The 17,777-nt window shown below is 41.8% G+C and overlaps 1 protein-coding gene across 1 annotated transcript in view; it reads right to left on the reverse strand.

The window, feature by feature from the left end:
- Positions 1-1,273: 1,273 nt before the first annotated feature.
- ccny (cyclin Y) overlaps positions 1,274-17,777 on the reverse strand; it is a 90,210-nt gene continuing 73,706 nt past the window's right edge. The window contains exons 4-10 of the mRNA XM_002935160.5: positions 16,924-17,024; positions 14,015-14,050; positions 8,023-8,080; positions 7,629-7,748; positions 7,055-7,221; positions 5,535-5,697; positions 1,274-4,887 (exon numbers count right to left, since the gene is read on the reverse strand). Coding sequence (XP_002935206.1) covers positions 4,771-4,887; positions 5,535-5,697; positions 7,055-7,221; positions 7,629-7,748; positions 8,023-8,080; positions 14,015-14,050; positions 16,924-17,024 — 762 coding nt within the window. The 3' untranslated portion in view covers positions 1,274-4,770. The remainder of the gene's footprint in view (positions 4,888-5,534; positions 5,698-7,054; positions 7,222-7,628; positions 7,749-8,022; positions 8,081-14,014; positions 14,051-16,923; positions 17,025-17,777) is intronic.

The raw sequence follows: 17,777 nt of genomic DNA on the forward strand, positions 1-17,777 counted from the left end.
GCCCCCCCCATGGCCTGTAACCAGCCTTGAGAAGGGGAGAAAAGCCCATCAGTAGGCAGAAACCACCCGGCAGCAGTCTGATCACTGAGCCTAGTTACACATCCCACACAGGAAAAAGAATTACTAGCTTTATACCTTCATATTGATATAGCCCATGTGTTCCATCAGTGGGTTTCCGCCTGCAACATTAAAATAAAAACAACTATGTTAGTAACAAAGATAAATATATATATATATATATATATAATACATATGCATAAGTATCCTTTCATGTACAACTGAGAACTCTATAGGAATGATTTACTATTTACTTGTAATAGACTCTTGAAAACACATTGCTGATTGGTTGCTGGTACTGACGGCTACACATATGCAGTTCTTTACCAGTGTTCCTGTGAATGAGACCCCCACATCACACGCACACCCAATTACATAGTTACATTGGGTTGAAAAAAGACCAGAGTCCATCAAGTTCAACCCTTTCAAGTAAACCCAGGCTGAACCTTTGTCCCTGAGGTGATATCATCCCTTTAAATTATAATATTACTTATTAATTTACTGGTAATTTGTATCTAAGAAGCCTATGTGCAGAAAACTCTCAAATGCAATTTTTTTGTCCTTAGAGTTCATTATTATCTAGGTTTCCTTTCAATGGGACCCAAATTAAATGTGCTTCTGTCTTGACAGAGCTGTTACCAGTAATTATGGGGTCCCCATTTATTAGCCAGTCAGTCACCTGGACACCGTGGGAGAGGGGCCCTGCAAACAAGTAGAATGGGGCCCGCTAATGGCACTTTAGCAGCTCATGGGGCCTCTGACTGTAGTACCCTACTGGTAGCAGCCCTGCACCTCAGGACCCATAACTGAGGACAGAATGAAATACCCATCTCTTTTAATTGCTACTGGCTATTGCAGGAGGATATTTTCCTGTATGACCACAGAGACCAGCTATAATCAGCCCCACACAACACAAAAACCACTAATATACTTATCACTGTGATCTGTTCATTCAAGAGGTATGAATTAATACCATTGTATATGCTGAAATTCAGCTGCAAAACAGTTTTTCTCTTTTTGGGTACTTTGCAATCCTGGCAGGGGAGGAGGGACTAAAATACTGATGTTACAAATTCTAACTTCTCCACAGATTATAGATAGCATGCAGGAACTACATAACCCACAATGCACTGCACTGTCATATTACTTTCCTTATTGACAAATGCCCCCTAACATAAGCTGTGCATAGTAAAAACAAACAAAATAAAACAATACACATTTCATTAAATTCCATTTATTACTAAAATTCACACTGTAAGTCACAAATACATATGCACTTGTTTACAATGTGCCGGTTAGAAAACCCATTTGCTTTTTTGCACGGAATTTAAATGCTCGGGGGTGGGGGCGGAGGAATGATTCAAGCTGGAAAAATATACATTTTTGAGGTTTGTTTGTTTGTATTTTTCCCACACTATAATATTTTGTATATATATATTTATATATACACAAACAGATTTACGCTGCTTTAAAGGTAAACATATAAAGTCTGAGAATATTGCTTGCAAAATGGACCTGGTTGCAAAGGAATGAACCCACGGGTGGGGGGGGGGGAGATATAAAATCTAGGAAGTACAAAAATCATCAACATTTGTAATAAAAACCGTACAGCAATAAACCGCATAGACTGTCCTGATTGCCAGCTCTTTGGGCCTATATAGGTTTCCTTACCATTCAGGCAGGAGGAAACCACCTCTCAAGAGAACCAATTTTGCAAGACAAAGCAAATAATATAAAATAACCAAGGAATGACCAAAAAACCTTGCACACTCCTTGCACGCACATAGTACACCCACAATATAAATAAACAGCAAGAACGCAACTCAGAACCTTAGGAATGATCAGTGACTTCCTAGTGCACTTTTGGTTCGGCGCTGTGGGTGCAATGAAAATAAAAAGGATTCCTGGGTATCCACTTGGCCCCCTCAGCCACTAGGGGCCAGAAATAATAGAGAATAGAAGCAATGGCGTTTCTTGTAAATAGATACTGTCACCCCCTTGTTAAATACAATGATTTCTAGATGAAGCAGAATTATGGATAAGCATTAGGCTGCCATTGCATCCCAGTAGTGTTCAATAAGATGATTGGGGGGTGGGGGTGAACAATGTCCTTTGCAGCTGTTACGTTCCTAAAAGTAGTTCCACTAAAGGCAGGGAGCAGGTGGGTGGTCTCTGTAGCACATAGCACCCTCAAGTTTGAGAGCTACAGGGGACATTTGAAGGCAGTGATTCTCACACCTGGGGGGAGGGGGGGTTAGGGCTCAGCATAAAGGTCAGTTTCAATGAGATCCTATTGGATTGAGAGCCTATTTGCCTATCTTATTGGATTGAGAGCCTACTTGCCTATCCTATTGGATTGAGAGCCTACTTGCCTATCCTATTGGACTGAGAGCCTACTTGCCTATCCTATTGGACTGAAAGCCTACTTGCCTATCCTATTGGATTGAGAGCCTACTTGCCTATCCTATTGGATTGAGAGCCTACTTGCCTATCCTATTGGATTGAGAGCCTACTTGCCTATCCTATTGGATTGAGAGCCTACTTGCCTATCCTATTTGACTGAGAGTCAACTTGCCTATCCTATAGGATTAAGAGCCAACTTGCCTATCCTGTTGGACTGAGAGCCAACTTGCCTAGCCTACTGGATTAGAGCCTTTTTGCTCTCCTAGATACATCTTAAAAGCCCAGTGTGAAGGTCAACTTGGGGTGGGATTTGGGATGAAAAATGATTTGCTGTCCTACATATTCTTGGAACTGTGTGTGAATGACTAATATACCAATGCTTTCTTATATCTGTTACCTTGTTGCACAATGGTTGCATCTCCAGAGAGAGGGGAAGGGCTTGAACTAAACTCCAACTGCTCCTTCTTTGAGGCCCAGCACTGGAATGCAAGCACAGCCCTTAGCTTATCCCCGATCCTGCTTCACTTCAAAGCAAATCCGTATTTATTTTCAGACAGTATCTCTTTCCGATGTCTCTATATAGTCAATACTGGGTGCATTATAATGGCACATAATTAACAAAGTTCCTGGACAGATATCCCTGAAAAAAAAACTATAGTTCTGATGTTGGAAGGGGCTAGGTTGGATATGAACGTATTCTGACCAGATCCCACCGTTACAGGCTTACTAACCAGTGTGCTGATCTACATCTGTGTGCAACCAACTATGGGTGTGGTCAAAACCACCCTATAGGAAGTCAGGTATTAAACAATGTGTGCAATGAAAAACAATGAAATGTAATAAAAATAGCAACAAATATAAACATGAAATGCATCTTTGCATGAAGCAATCTTCCTACTTCCAAATATTGACTTCTCTATTTGCTTAATAAATAAACTGATCGTAAAGTATAACAGCTTCAGTTTAGCATCCTTCCAGGCATACTCTTATACATAAGAGAGGGAGCCATGTTGCTCAGCTGAGGCATTCTCCATGGTAGTCGAAGAGCCGCCAATGTTGTCATGGTGGATACAGTGTATGGAGGATATCTGAGCAGATAAAAATGCAAAAGGAAGTCCCACGCTTATGTATAAAGGAAATATATTGCACAATAAGCTATACCTTCATACTTCAATATCAGTTCAAGGAAAAAGGGTAACATTTCCCTTTGCATGGGAGGTCTGATTAGAAGAGTGAAAAAGCTGATCTATGGTTTTAATGCACCCTATTTCACTGTACAAAAAAACAATTCACATCTTAAATGGACCTGTGTAAAGCTGGGGCCAGAGAGGCAGCTTTCTCTTGGTATTCAAAAGATATGAGGAAGCAGCCATTAATTCTTGGCAGGGCCCCGAATGTCTGCTGCCAGCCTGCAGCCACGAAAATGAGTGCCACCATAGAATGCAGCAGGCAGCATATTCCCTGCTCTAATCGAGGTAATACTTAGATGCTTGTATTAACTGCTGCCAACAGCCCAGCTCAGCAGGTGGATGGGTGCCATACAAAGACCCCACAGAGCAGCCTACTGCATGAAGTATAGACAGGATATCAGGAGTGGCTTCCAAGCAACTCGACATCCCACCATACCCCAAAAGCCACACTGGGAGACTCATGTGGCCCAGGCCTGGTAGCGAGAAATTAAAATTATGAGATAACAGTACTTCATTTGTTTAACAGCCAATCACATTCTTCTACTTCTTGTACTCTCGTCACTGGCAACTTGTAAGACAACCAAACAAACAGATAAAAAAATATAAAAGAAATAGATATGCGTTAAAATTGCAAGATTCATTTAAACTCTAAGGGAAAAACGTTTTGGTCCGTTCCTAGATCCTTCCGCCTACTACTTCATAGACCCGCATTTCTGCGCAGAGGGAGGTACAGCCATGCTGGACGGACCCTCAGCAAACAAATGTGAAGCCAGATAATGATCAGTGTTAGCAGCATCCCATAATGCTGGTTCCTTTCCCTTCAGAAGGGACAGAAGCCTCCTCTGGTCTGTAGGTTACTTTGTTTACTCCTCACTTTTTCTATTGTTTCCATTCCTCTGCAGAAGAGGTGGGGAGAAACTTCCATGGCTTCCGTGTGACTTAGAGACAGAGAGTGGATGATGTATCCCATCCTTGCGACAGGGAGGCACTGTAAGGGAGGCTTGCCAAATTTTATAGAATTCAAAGAAAGAGAAAAGTTTTGCTTTCTTAGGACAAAAGCAAACAAATGTCCAGACAAAACAGTACGTAAGACAAGTGCGGCCTGCGGAAGAAGCCGCTGTTAAGATATAATGGCGGGGGACCACCGTACGACAGTCAGGTTATCTGCGCTTGCTGATCTCCTCTTGGCTAATTTTCGGAAGTCCTTGTATTTATCCTCGCACAAGCGAGAAATGGCCTGTGAAATATAGGGACAAATTAAAAAAAAATTGTCAAAAATATGTCATTTCCCCTGCATAGTTTAGCATTTGGCCCTAATTGTGTGTTGCAATATGTTTAAAAGGGTTTACTTCATTAAGAATATCTACCAATGAAAGATACCCCAATGTGCCAATATTTCCCAGATCAATATGTCAACCAGAGTCTTACAGGGCAACTAGGTTTGCCATTTCTGAACTACCATCTCCAGTGAAGTTGTAATGGACTTTGACACGGCTTTATCTTGAACAGTTTGTGCCACTAAGGGGTGTGTTAACATCACCGGTGATGTTGCCCATAGCAACATCTTTGCTTTTGTTTTCTAACTTGTAGGTGACTTCTCAAACCTAATTGCTGATTGGCTGCTACGGGCAACATCACCGGTGATGCTTTCCTCCAATGTTAATAAATGCACCCGTATGTGGCCACTTGCAGCAGCCAATGACATGCTTGCCTTTAATACTCTGAAGTGCTCACTGGTTGCTGTGAGTTACTGGACCATATAACTATTTTATGCTTACATGCTGCTAAATACTGAATGTTTTTTGTTCCCTATTTCCAGGCAAGGCATAGGATTCCATTGCATCAGTCAGCTTCAAATAATACAAGAGAAGGGAAATAACTAACCTCAAGTTTACATGCACGATCCCGGCTCAGGGGCTCCAAGGGAAAGCTGAGATTGTTGCTTTCTGCCAGTGACCGCAAATCAAAATAATACTTGGCGTAGACGCTGGACGGAACATTGATGTTGAACTGTAGCAGCTCCAGAAACTGACGCTCCAGCTCATTCCTGCAAAATATAGAAAGCCACTCACTCAGGACATCAGATTAACCTTGTGCCTTCAGAATTACATTCTCCTCTGTAATTTGCTGCATCTCAAATATGGCTGCAGCCAATCACGGGGCAACTATCACAGTGCTATTGTAGAACAGCACCCCAAATGGTAATAAGCAGATACTGGCTGAATTTTTTTCTATTTTTCAAACCCATTTAGGCCCAGGAGATTGGGTCATATATGAAGTGCTTTCACGTGGGCTGAATAAAACTGTGGCCCATCCAGACTGAGTCAGCAGCATATTGGCCCTTGTATGGGTCCTTATATCTGGAATGTCTGAAAGCAACTACATTGGCCCACTGATGTGGTCTTTTGCCAACAGGTCTTCATTGGTCTGCAGTACAATCAAATCGTTGGGCCAAGGTAGAAACAACAATCAGATTTGGCCCAGCTAGTCCATTGCCAATCTGTTTGGTGACCTCATGAAACAAATGGATCTTGCCATGTTTGCCCAGCTATTGGTTTGTAGCCATATATCTATTTTCCAACCAAGCAGTCAGGCTATGAGTCAATACATGTCCCCCTCATCCTACTGGGGAGAGCAAAAAGAACTCAACCCAAACTGAATTGGCATATTTTGCCCTAATCCAACAGGATATTCAACAATAAGCAACTAAATGATACTTAAAGGAAAACAAGGAAAACCCTATTCACGGAGGGATACCTATTCACTGATATATCTAGTATAAATAAATCTAAAGCAACTGGACTTGTTAAGTAATCATTGAAGACGTTTCACTACTCATCCGGGCAGATTCTTCAGTTCAACTGAAGCTGCTCGGATGAGTAGTGAAACGTCTTCTATGATTAATTAACAAGTCCAGTTGCTTTAGATTTATTTATACTAGACATACCATGACCTGGATGAATGAAAATCTTCATAGTCATATTCACTGATAGGATACCTAACATTTTAGTGCCCCCAGTGAATAAAAGCACTAGGGTTGTTCTCTGAACCAGTGCTCATGTTAGAAAAAAAACTGCACCCGAGAAGTCTGCATCCCAATGTTTCTTGTTCCTTCAGTAAATATGAGAGTTATGCTTTTGGCAGACACCTGCAAAGTGAACCTTTTAGTAAACTGATCCCGAAATGATGCTGTCACTGGCATTTAAATAAGTTTTTCCAAGAATAATTTCCAGTATTAAAGCAAGAGCAACCTCCAGGCCCTAAATAATGCTTTTGACAATAAAGATCCCCATAAATATGGTAAAATGCAAAGGGATCCACTATTCTAAAAGGAATCTCTAATAATTATATTTATTGTTAGAATTAATCCTGTTATGTGCAAGCAAGAATGAAAGGGCACTTACATGTCCTCCACAGTGATATCTTTTAGGATCTGGCAGTAGTCCACGTTCCACACTGCTTGGTCATCCCAAACTTTCGATGCGAGGAGGATGGCGCCCAGGACGATCCGTTTCCAGTTTGCTGGGCAAATGTCAATCTCTGCATACGTTAACAGTCTTTCCAGGTACACCTGTGGGCAATAAGAAGCAGGCACCATGTCACAGAGCTGTGGCTTTGTGTACTTAGTATTACCTGAGCGCGCACACAAACTAGTTTATGACTTTCTCTTTCATCACATTAGCACTTTCCTCACTCGTCACTTATTGTCTCTTAGCGTTACAGCTGTGGCCCAGGTGCAGAGGCACCTAAAGGCGAATTCTTTATTTTGTGTATTTCAGGTTTAGTAACCCATAACCAATCAAATATTTTATTCTTCTAACTGCACTGGACCGATAAATGCTCGCTGCTAACTGGATGGAATGCATTATTTAACCCATTGCTACCCCCACACCTGCTCCTGACCTAAACACTGTCACCCCAGTATTTCCAAATATTTACTGCCTCTCCTCCAGTGTCCAGCCCAGGGTACATACTCACCAAAGTTACTATGGCACATTCAGCTGTCAGCTGGGCAGCACTGAAGAGGGTCCGAACAAAGCGGTAAATGTGTTTCTGTTCTGGGTCATGCTTTTCATAATCTGGGGGGACTTCTGATTTCTGCAATTAAAAATGTATCATGAAAGTTGGGCAGTAAATAGAACATAGAATCTGGGACTAAATCTGATTTTTAACTGATGCTCCCAGGGTTGGACTGGCCCACTGGTGTCCCGGGAGAAAACACGGTCCTGCTGGGCCCCTCCTAACCAAGCATACCGGCAGGCTGTGTGGTAGACTGCTAAGGAGGCTGCAATTGTGCACCCATAGTTATGAGGAGTGGTGGGCCCTAGAATGACATAAATAAGATTTATATACTTGAGAGATCAGAACTTACTGACAGAGGGTGAAGTTTCTCATCAAAGATATCTAATAGCAGCCTTCCGTCTCTGTCTCTAGAGAGAAAAAGAAATATATACAAAAATCTTTAAAAGATTATTTTAACCAAAATGAATTTCTCATTTTTTCCCCGTATTGGCAGATATATTAACCGAAGCATGAGGGAAAACAAACAGCTGTTCAGAAATAACCATGTAATAAACTAGATAATGTACCAGCAGTGCCAGGCAAATGCAAGATGCCACATTATAAATAAGTCATTAGCGCCAAACAATAGGTAATTGGGGAGTGAGTGCCTCCATATTGCCCACTGCTCAAACAATGGTACAAGCTGGTACAGATCAGCAGTGGTGATGGAACAGGCCTCTTGCCAAACCCTACAGACCTGAGATAAAAGCTTAAAAAAAGATAATCCAATGCCCAAAGTCCACAATACTCTAGGCACCTATTCCCTACTAAATGAGATGTAACATTAATGAAAATCTGTCTTTAGAAGGGTCTAGATAACTTTGCAATGCACCCAACAAATTGCTGGGCCAAACAGCTGGGCTGCAGTACTAGGTGGAAGAGTGTGGGGAAACTCAACACACCAGAAATTCACCTGTTGAATGTAGCAATGGGATAATAGCCTTTGGGAAGGGACTGTGGCTGTGGGATAGCAGGTATAGTAGGGAGAGATGGTGCCTATAGTAGCAGTGGGGGGATAATAGCCTCTGGGAAGGGACTGGGGCTGTGGGATAGCAGGTATAGTAGGGAGAGATGGTGCCTATAGTAGCAGTGGGGGGATAATAGCCTTTGGGAAGGGACTGTGGCTGTGGGATAGCAGGTATAGTAGGGAGAGATGGTGCCTATAGTAGCAGTGGGGATAATAGCCTCTGGGAAGGGACTGTGGCTGTGGGATAGCAGGTATAGTAGGGAGAGATGGTGCCTATAGTAGCAGTGGGATAATAGCCTCTGGGAAGGGACTGGGGCTGTGGGATAGCAGGTATAGTAGGGAGAGATGGTGCCTATAGTAGCAGTGGGGGGATAATAGCCTCTGGGAAGGGACTGGGGCTGTGGGATAGCAGGTATAGTAGGGAGAGATGGTGCCTATAGTAGCAGTGGGGGGATGATAGCCTCTGGGAAGGGACTGGGGCTGTGGGATAGCAGGTATAGTAGAGAGAGATGGTGCCTATAGTAGCAGTGGGGGGATAATAGCCTCTGGGAAGGGACTGGGGCTGTGGGATAGCAGGTATAGTAGGGAGAGATGGTGCCTATAGTAGCAGTGGGGGGATAATAGCCTCTGGGAAGGGACTGGGGCTGTGGGATAGCAGGTATAGTAGGGAGAGATGGTGCCTATAGTAGCAGTGGGGGGATGATAGCCTCTGGGAAGGGACTGGGGCTGTGGGATAGCAGGTATAGTAGAGAGAGATAGTGCCTATAGTAGCAGTGGGGATAACAGCCTCTGGGAAGGGACTGTGGCTGTGGGATAGCAGGTATAGTAGGGAGAGATGGTACCTATAGTAGCAGTGGGGATAATAGCCTCTGGGAAGGGACTGGGGCTGTGGGATAGCAGGTATAGTAGGGAGAGATGGTGCCTATAGTAGCAGTGGGATAATAGCCTCTGGGAAGGGACTGGGGCTGTGGGATAGCAGGTATAGTAGGGAGAGATGGTGCCTATAGTAGCAGTGGGGGGATAATAGCCTCTGTAAAAGGGACTGGGGCTGTGGGATAGCAGGTATAGTAGGGAAAGATGGTGCCTATAGTAGCAGTGGGGGGATGATAGCCTCTGGGAAGGGACTGGGGCTGTGGGATAGCAGGTATAGTATGGAGAGATAGTGCCTATAGTAGCAGTGGGGATAATAGCCTCTGGGAAGGAACTGTGGCTGTGGGATAGCAGGTATAGTAGGGAGAGATGGTGCCTATAGTAGCAGTGGGATAATAGCCTCTGGGAAGGGACTGTGGCTGTGGGATAGCAGGTATAGTAGGGAGAGATAGTGCCTATAGTAGCAGTGGGGATAATAGCCTCTGGGAAGGGACTGGGGCTGTGGGATAGCAGGTATAGTAGGGAGAGATAGTGCCTATAGTAGCAGTGGGGATAATAGCCTCTGGGAACAGGTTGTGGCTCTGGGGTATGAAGCATAGTAAGAATAGATGGATAGAATTTTTTCTGCAGCTTAAGCTCATCTTAACTTTGATATTGAAAAAGGAATAGATTGCATTGAATGCTAAAGCTAAAATAAACTGTGTTCTGGGGTCCATGGGCCCCAGTGGCTATACTTTTATTTCCTATAAAAGTGAAGGGGGAAAGTATGAACTAACTTCTCAGCCAGAAATATGTGTAATTATACTTTAGAGCAGCAGAGGGAGCAATGAGAGCACATTCAGAGTGATTAAATCACACTGTTAAAGCACAGATTTGCTGTCCAGGTCCATGTGTAGCGTTGTCATTTGGAAAGTACTTTGTATATAGGGCTGAGTTTCTAGAAAGCCTTGAGACAATTAGTAGGAAACTGTCTATGGAGACTGCATTTATCCTACTGCTGCCTGCGCAAGTCTGTACCTGCTGCAGGTAGTTTATACCATCTACATAATTTAGGGGGAGCCCTATCCCTGTTCAGTGCATGTCCCATAAATGTCAATGTGGAAACACTAAGGGCCAATCACTGTGCCAGAAGTATCTGAGATCAAAGCCGCTAATGGGCCCTAAGCTGTGGGAGATGGAGAGCACAGCTAAAAGCACTGATTTATGGGATTTGACCATAGAAATACATTTATGGTACCTTTCAATTACAACATTTGGAACCCGAGCAACTTCTGGCTAATTAAAATACAGCTTTCTGAAATCTCCGACGTACCGATTATGGAAATCTTCTGGATTGCCTAAGAGCAATAACCCCACGTTGGGTCACTTACAGCAGCTCTGACGTGGCCAAGGCAGGGGGATTTATTAAGGTGACGGCGATGCTAGCAGCGACACGTCTGTCATGAGCGGGACATTTTGCTACTTCCCATAAGCAGAGATAAATCATGCAGCCCCGGCTTGGCAGGCTGCTGGGCCAAAACCTCATGATGCATTTCTTTCCAAATGAAACCTGACAGCTCTAGCAAAGATTTATCTGACTGTCAGCCCAATGTTCTTTAACCTGTATTTCTTTCCAGCACATGTGTATAATGTGGCCCCATTCCCTGCTCACTGAAATAATATCTGTGGGTTCATCTCCATTCCAACACTCTTTTCCTGTATGTCGGTCAACTGAAAATTCCAGTTCAACAACATCTGGAGAGTCTGGGGCTGAAGGTATTAATGGGAATGTAAAATACCTATTGATCATACAAGTAATAATCAGTCTGCTAAATCAGAAAGTTGGACAGTTCATACTCTTAGGCTGATCCAATCATCTGACCCTAAGACAATGACTGGGTAATAATGGAGAAGATCACATTAACTAAAGTAGTCCTTGCTCACTTGATTTTCTAACCTGCCCAATAGATATATGGCTAATTTTCAGCCAGATAGTTGGAAGGCAGGTCAGTAAGAGGGCCCCATGCACACACCAATAAGCTGCAGACTCTCATTTTAAGGAGAAGGAAAAGTAAAAACTAAGTAAGCTTTATCAGAAAGGTCTATGTAAATACAGCCATAAGCACTCACAGAAACGCCGCACTATCATGTTCTTAGGGTATCTGACAATCCTTCATTCCCGGAGCTAGAGTCTGCCCAGTTCTCTTCTCTCTCCCTTCTCCTGCTCCCCCCTCCCTTTCATAAATTCATAAAACTCACTCCCCCCATCCTTAGGAATGTGTAATCTGAGCTATAATGGCTAGAGATACAGCAGGAAGCTATCAAGACCAAGCTAAAATGGCAGCTGCTATCTTAAACAAACTGAGGGAGCTTCTAGGGCTTTTTACTCAGGTACGCTAAAGCTTTCTGCAGAATTATCAGTAAAATGCCAAAATGACTTTCCTTCTCCTTTAAAGGAACAGTTCAGTGTAAAAATGAAACTGGGTAAAATAGATGGACAGTGCAATAAAAATAATATCTATAAAGGCTGGAGTGGGCAGATGTCTAACATAACAGCCAGAACACTACTTCATCATTTGCAGCTCTCTAAGCTGTTAGCAATCAGTAACCAATCAGTGACTGGAGGGGGGGCAGCTTTATAACCCTTTAGTTAGTCAGTGACTTAAGGGGGGGCACATGGGACATAACTGTTCAGTTAGATTGCATTTGAATCTGACCTGTGTGCTCACAAACTAACTGAACAGTTATGTCCCATGTGCCCCCCCTTAAGTCACTGACTAACTAAAGGGTTATAAAGCTGAAAGCAGGAAGTAGTGTTCAAGCTATTATGTTAGACATCTACCCACTCCAGCCTTTATAGGATTACATATTTTCCTAACTAACTATATTACAAATATTTTTTGTGCAGTCTATTTTCTTCAGTTTCATTTTACAATGAACTGTTCCTTTAAGTCAGCAGCTTTTATTTTCCAGTGTATGGTCACAAATATATAACCAAAAAAAAAAGATGAACGTCAATTATTCTTTAAAGGGTTGGTTCTCCATTGCACTACGTTTGCCCAGGAGCAGTAACCCATAACAACCAATCAGTGGGTAGAATGTACTAGTCACCTGTTTAAAAGAATGCATCTTATGCAAACTTATTGCCTTTTATAACATATGGGGGTGAATGTTATAGAATGCCCTATGCCTAGTAACTCTGCAATAGGTTTTCATCAGCTATTTGTTATAGTTTTTGTATTATTTGCCTTCCTCTTCTACATCTTTCCAGCTTTTGACACCAGCAGACAAAAAACTATTGCTCAGCGAGCTTTTTATTTTATTAATATTTTTACTTTTTATTCCTCATCTTTCTATTCAGTCCCCCCTCCTATTCATATTCCTTTCTTTCATTTAAAGGTAAACAAGGCCCTAGCAAGCAGATGAAATTTCAAACTGCTGGACAAAAAATTAAATAACTAATTGTGCAAATAGTGAATATTTGATCACTGAGACCATGAACAAAAAAAGTGCCCTCATTATCACAGTGTCCCTATCATTATGAGACTGAATGGCTTTTAGTTGGTGTCGCTTTATGGCCAGTTCATAAATGTGGGCAACCGGTTACTGAGGCGTCTGTCTCTGGAAGGGCCATTAGACTGTAACCTCCACTGGAGCAATAAAAGTGCATAAAATATCAGTTTTACATAAGTATGATAATATGAAAGGGCAGCTAACCCTTAAAGGAACAGTAACACCAAAAAATGAAAGCGCTTTAAAGTAATAAAAATATAATGCACTGTTGCCCTGCACTGGTAAAACTGGTGTGTTTGCTACAGAAACACTACTATAATTTATATAATAAGCTGCTGTGTAGCCACGGGGCCGCCATTCAAGCTGGAAAAAAGGAGAAAAGGCACAGGTTACATAGCAGATAACAGATACGTTCTGTAGAATACAATAGTGTTTTATCTGTTATCTGCTATGTGCCTGTGCCTTTTCTCCTTTGAATGGCTGCCTCCATGGCTACATAGCAGCTTATTTATATAAATTATAGTAGACTTTCTGAAGTAAACACACAACTTTTACCAGTGCAGGGCAGCAGCACATTATATTTTAGTTACTTTTATACACTTTCATTTTTTGGTGTTACTGTTCCTTTAATGTGCTGTGGGTGTTTGTCTTGCCACATATTATACTGCCCAAGAAAGCCCCACTGGCATGTTAAGGGTTACATATAAATCAAACAACAAATGAATATGGGCACAATCGGCCATGTCTGTATGTTTTGCTGAACATTATTAGAATGACAAGTACACGCCAATTATAAAGAAGGAGCTAAAGCCCAATTATGGTAACTACAGCAACATATCTATAAGGTTCCTTCCTATCTATGTACAGCCACAGCACACACATAAGCAAAGCATCACTGCCCTTTTGCTAAACCTATGTTTGGGTTGTACAGTACATATACGTCCATATATATTACAGAATAAGCGTTACCTACCGGTTTTTGATGTGATAATATATTGCAAGGGCTACACTGTAAAACAAACAAACAAAATTAATATATTTCCTTAAAAGTGACATTTTTTCATATAACATTTCTTAAAAAAAATTGTGCATATACTTCTACGTGCATACACACTAGCACAAATATAAGTAGAAATACATCCCCTTTGTGTACCAATGTTATAATAATAATACAGGTATGGGATCCATAATCCGGAAGCCTGTTATCCAGAAAGCTCTGATAGACTCCATTTTAATCAAATAATTCAAATTTCCTTATTATTATTAGTATTATTATTAATAATCATAATAATAATAACAGTAATTATAATAATCTTAAAAATAAATTGTAATCTTCAAGGGAGTATATTTAATTCAGAATCTCTAGTCATATTCATTTTTAGGCTTTAGTTCTCCTTTAAGGTTACCCACTATATTTTTGGAAAAACAATCCCTTAAGTCACAAAATAAATTAAAAGAAACTGAAATATTGATGGGGAATTTTCTGTCATTAAGGTCACACAGAAATGGTGTAAGCTATGAGGTGGTACCTGTCCACGGTGGGGGGATAGAAGGTCCCAATGGACACAGCTTTCTCACTGCCAAAGGCAAATGTCAGCTGCAGAGGATAAGCTTTCTCTGTGAGCTCAATGACAGTGCCCAATAGGAAATAGAAGTATGACTGTCAAATCCTTCAGTAACTCTATATAATTACACTGCTGGGGGGAAAATGGCATTTGCCCACAACTCTGTGGTTAGTCATTTAACTGTGATGTGAAAAATATGCTATGGAATAATATGCTATGAATAATCACAGCATGTAGGGTTACCACAGGGCCTGTATTCCTCCGGCCTAACCTGTAAAATAGCAGCCAAAGCTGGGGCCGGGAATGTAATTTCCAGTAAGTGAGTAATACCCTCTTCTGCCTATAATCTAGCCCAATACCTGCTGCATGTTACCTTCTTTGTCCAGATCCCCAAGAAACGCCACACAGTCCAGCCACTGGCATAACTACTCCACCCCTTATATAACTGATCCACACCCCCTACTTCATCAGCCCACCCGAGGCAAGGTATTCTACAATTCAAAAAGTGGTAACCCTAATTACACTGTGAAGCAATAACATAGCAGACCATTTTATTTGTGAAGCCACGTTAAGCTCTAGGCTATGCCCCTGATGGCACTCCCAATTCTGTCAAGCAATGCAATTTTGGAGGGGGGTTTTGGCCTTTTCATTTCCAAGGGTTAATATTAATTTCGGTCAGAATTACAGTGGGTGGGAGACAAGGCCGTTGTTGCAGGTGACAAGGTAAAGCAGGCCAAAATAATATGACTCCTAAAAACAGAGTTTATATGTTTGCTATCTGCAATGTGTGCATTCACTGCCGGCAGGAAAATAAACACATACAGATGGAGCCATGTATAATAAAAAAAAAGCCACCGCATAACCCAGCCCAATAAACAGTGCTCCATCCGTATCACTTTGGGTCTCTCTCTGCTCAACTTCTGTTTATTTAGCCACGCAGAGAAAGTTAGCTTTGAATTTTTGAATTATAGATAATGGTGTTTTTATGTACTCATAAAACATGCACTAAGAACACTATGGAATAAAAGGTTTTTTCATATTTGAAATGATTAAAGGGGAAGTTCATTGTGCAGTTCTAAGACAAGCTGCAGTACCTCTTTGTTGTTGTTACTGAACTGACTTTTATTGTTACGCAACTCAGCATTTTGGCATTTAAATTGCAGTCTATTAGCCCTGGTTATTGGCTCTAGAACTGGATCCTGGGTTTAACTCTTTGAAAAGGAAATAAATAGGGGAAAATTGGAACTGTTCAAACAGATTTATCTTAGCAAAACTAATTCTAGGGACATTTGTGGAAAAAAAAAAACAATAAAATTGACTGTTTCTAATGCTCTGTTGTATTTCTTACATGTGAGTTGCCATCATGCTGTCATTATACAAATTATCCTTGGCAAAGTCAATGACGTGCTATATATAAGGGCTCTGGTACACGGGGAGATTAGTCGCCCGCGGCAAAACTCCCTGCTCGCGGGCAACTAATCTCCCCGAGTTGCCTTCCCTCTGCCATCCCACCGGCGAACATGTAAGTCGCCGGCGGGATGGCAGACGCGGCGGCGCGATTTCGGGAAATCGCCGAAAAAGCCTCGCGAGTCTTTTTCGGCGATTTGCGCGAAATCGCCTCGCCGCGTCTGCCATCCCGCCGGCGACTTACATGTTCGCCGGTGGGATGGCAGAGGGAAGGCAACTCGGGGAGATTAGTCGCCCGCGAGCAGGGAGTTTTGCCGCGGGCGACTAATCTCCCCGTGTACCAGAGCCCTAAAGGTGTACCAGTATATTATTTATATAACACATTAAGGCCTAAATGGCAGTAGGTTTAACCCACTGAAGTCAAGAACAAGTGGTGCAAAAGTTGTCAGCACTTTATGTTGTTTTCAAGCTGACAACCAGAATTTTACACTTGGCTACACATATTGCAAAATTCATTGCACAGCACTGTAACAATGTGTGATTTTACACGTCTTTCCCTGGCATTAAGTGTTCTTGGAGTGTGACACTATTATAACTATACCCTATAGTCTTGCAGTTGACCTTTTTTTCTTGCAAGGATCAGCAAAAATGTTGATTAGTTGGGTGGTAAAACAGAAAAGCAATTAAAAAATAAAACAGGAACAAAATAATAATAAAAAAGACCAACTGTTCAGTTGCATAACTGCACTGTTGCATAATATTTATGGGGGATCTCTCATCACATCACAGGATGGAAAGTACTGTACATATAGAAAATATGTATTTGGGAAAGTGCCAGCAAACTGGGCAATGTGTATAAAACTTAATCTTTATGCCGAATGACAATGAATGCATTATGGACTGTACCCACCATTTAATTGTATACTTGAGGTTTGGCTGGCTGACTGTGCTGTCATCAAGGTAAATAGTGGAACACGAGCTGTATTTTCGCCGTAGTTGCCCTGGAGGATGCTAGTGCCGGAAATGAAAAAAGAGCGACAGTTAATGCGCAGTTGGCTCAGGGTAACAAGCTGCCAGTACGCCTTCTATCAAACTGTTCCGCCAGCCGAAGGAAAGGCAGCACTGCGGCAGTCACTGTATTCACATGCGCCCGTCTCTTAATATGCTTGGCACCTTTACTTCCTGCTAACAGTTTACTTTTGCATGAGTAAATAATCTTTTAGGCAGCACCTTATTTACAATGCTTTATTTTTTTTAAAGGGGGTATAAAGCCAAAAATAAAATGCTGTCTAATGAGATAACATGTCATTCTAAGCAACTTCCCAAAATACATTTGTTACTTGTTTTCACTGGTTTATATGTTATTTGTAAATGTCATTGCAATTGAAACCAGTATCTGTCTGTTCCTTTCTGCACTGCTGGTTCTGTATCATGAAACAATGTAGCAGAAGTCAGCTATGTATGTTTCCTTACAAGTCTCTTAATCAGCTGGCTGCTTTGTTTCCAGAGTTAGAACCAAAAGGGCTGAGAGTGACCAATATAGTTTAATGGGTTGGAAGGATGCTGAATCCAATCAGAGCAATACAATTTAAAGGAGAAGGAAAGGCTAATAAAGAGTTAATCTCAAGCTGCAGGCATACCTTCAGTTCTCTCAATAGTGCCTTAAGTCTCCCCATATTTCTCCCGTTCAGATGATCAGAAGCCAAACAGGAAGAAAAAATGCTGAGCTGTGTAAAGAAAGTTCCCATAATGCCTCACTCCTGC

The sequence above is a fragment of the Xenopus tropicalis genome, chromosome 6, assembly GCF_000004195.4.
Source record: "Xenopus tropicalis strain Nigerian chromosome 6, UCB_Xtro_10.0, whole genome shotgun sequence".
In the NCBI taxonomy this organism is placed as follows: Eukaryota; Metazoa; Chordata; class Amphibia; order Anura; family Pipidae; genus Xenopus; species Xenopus tropicalis.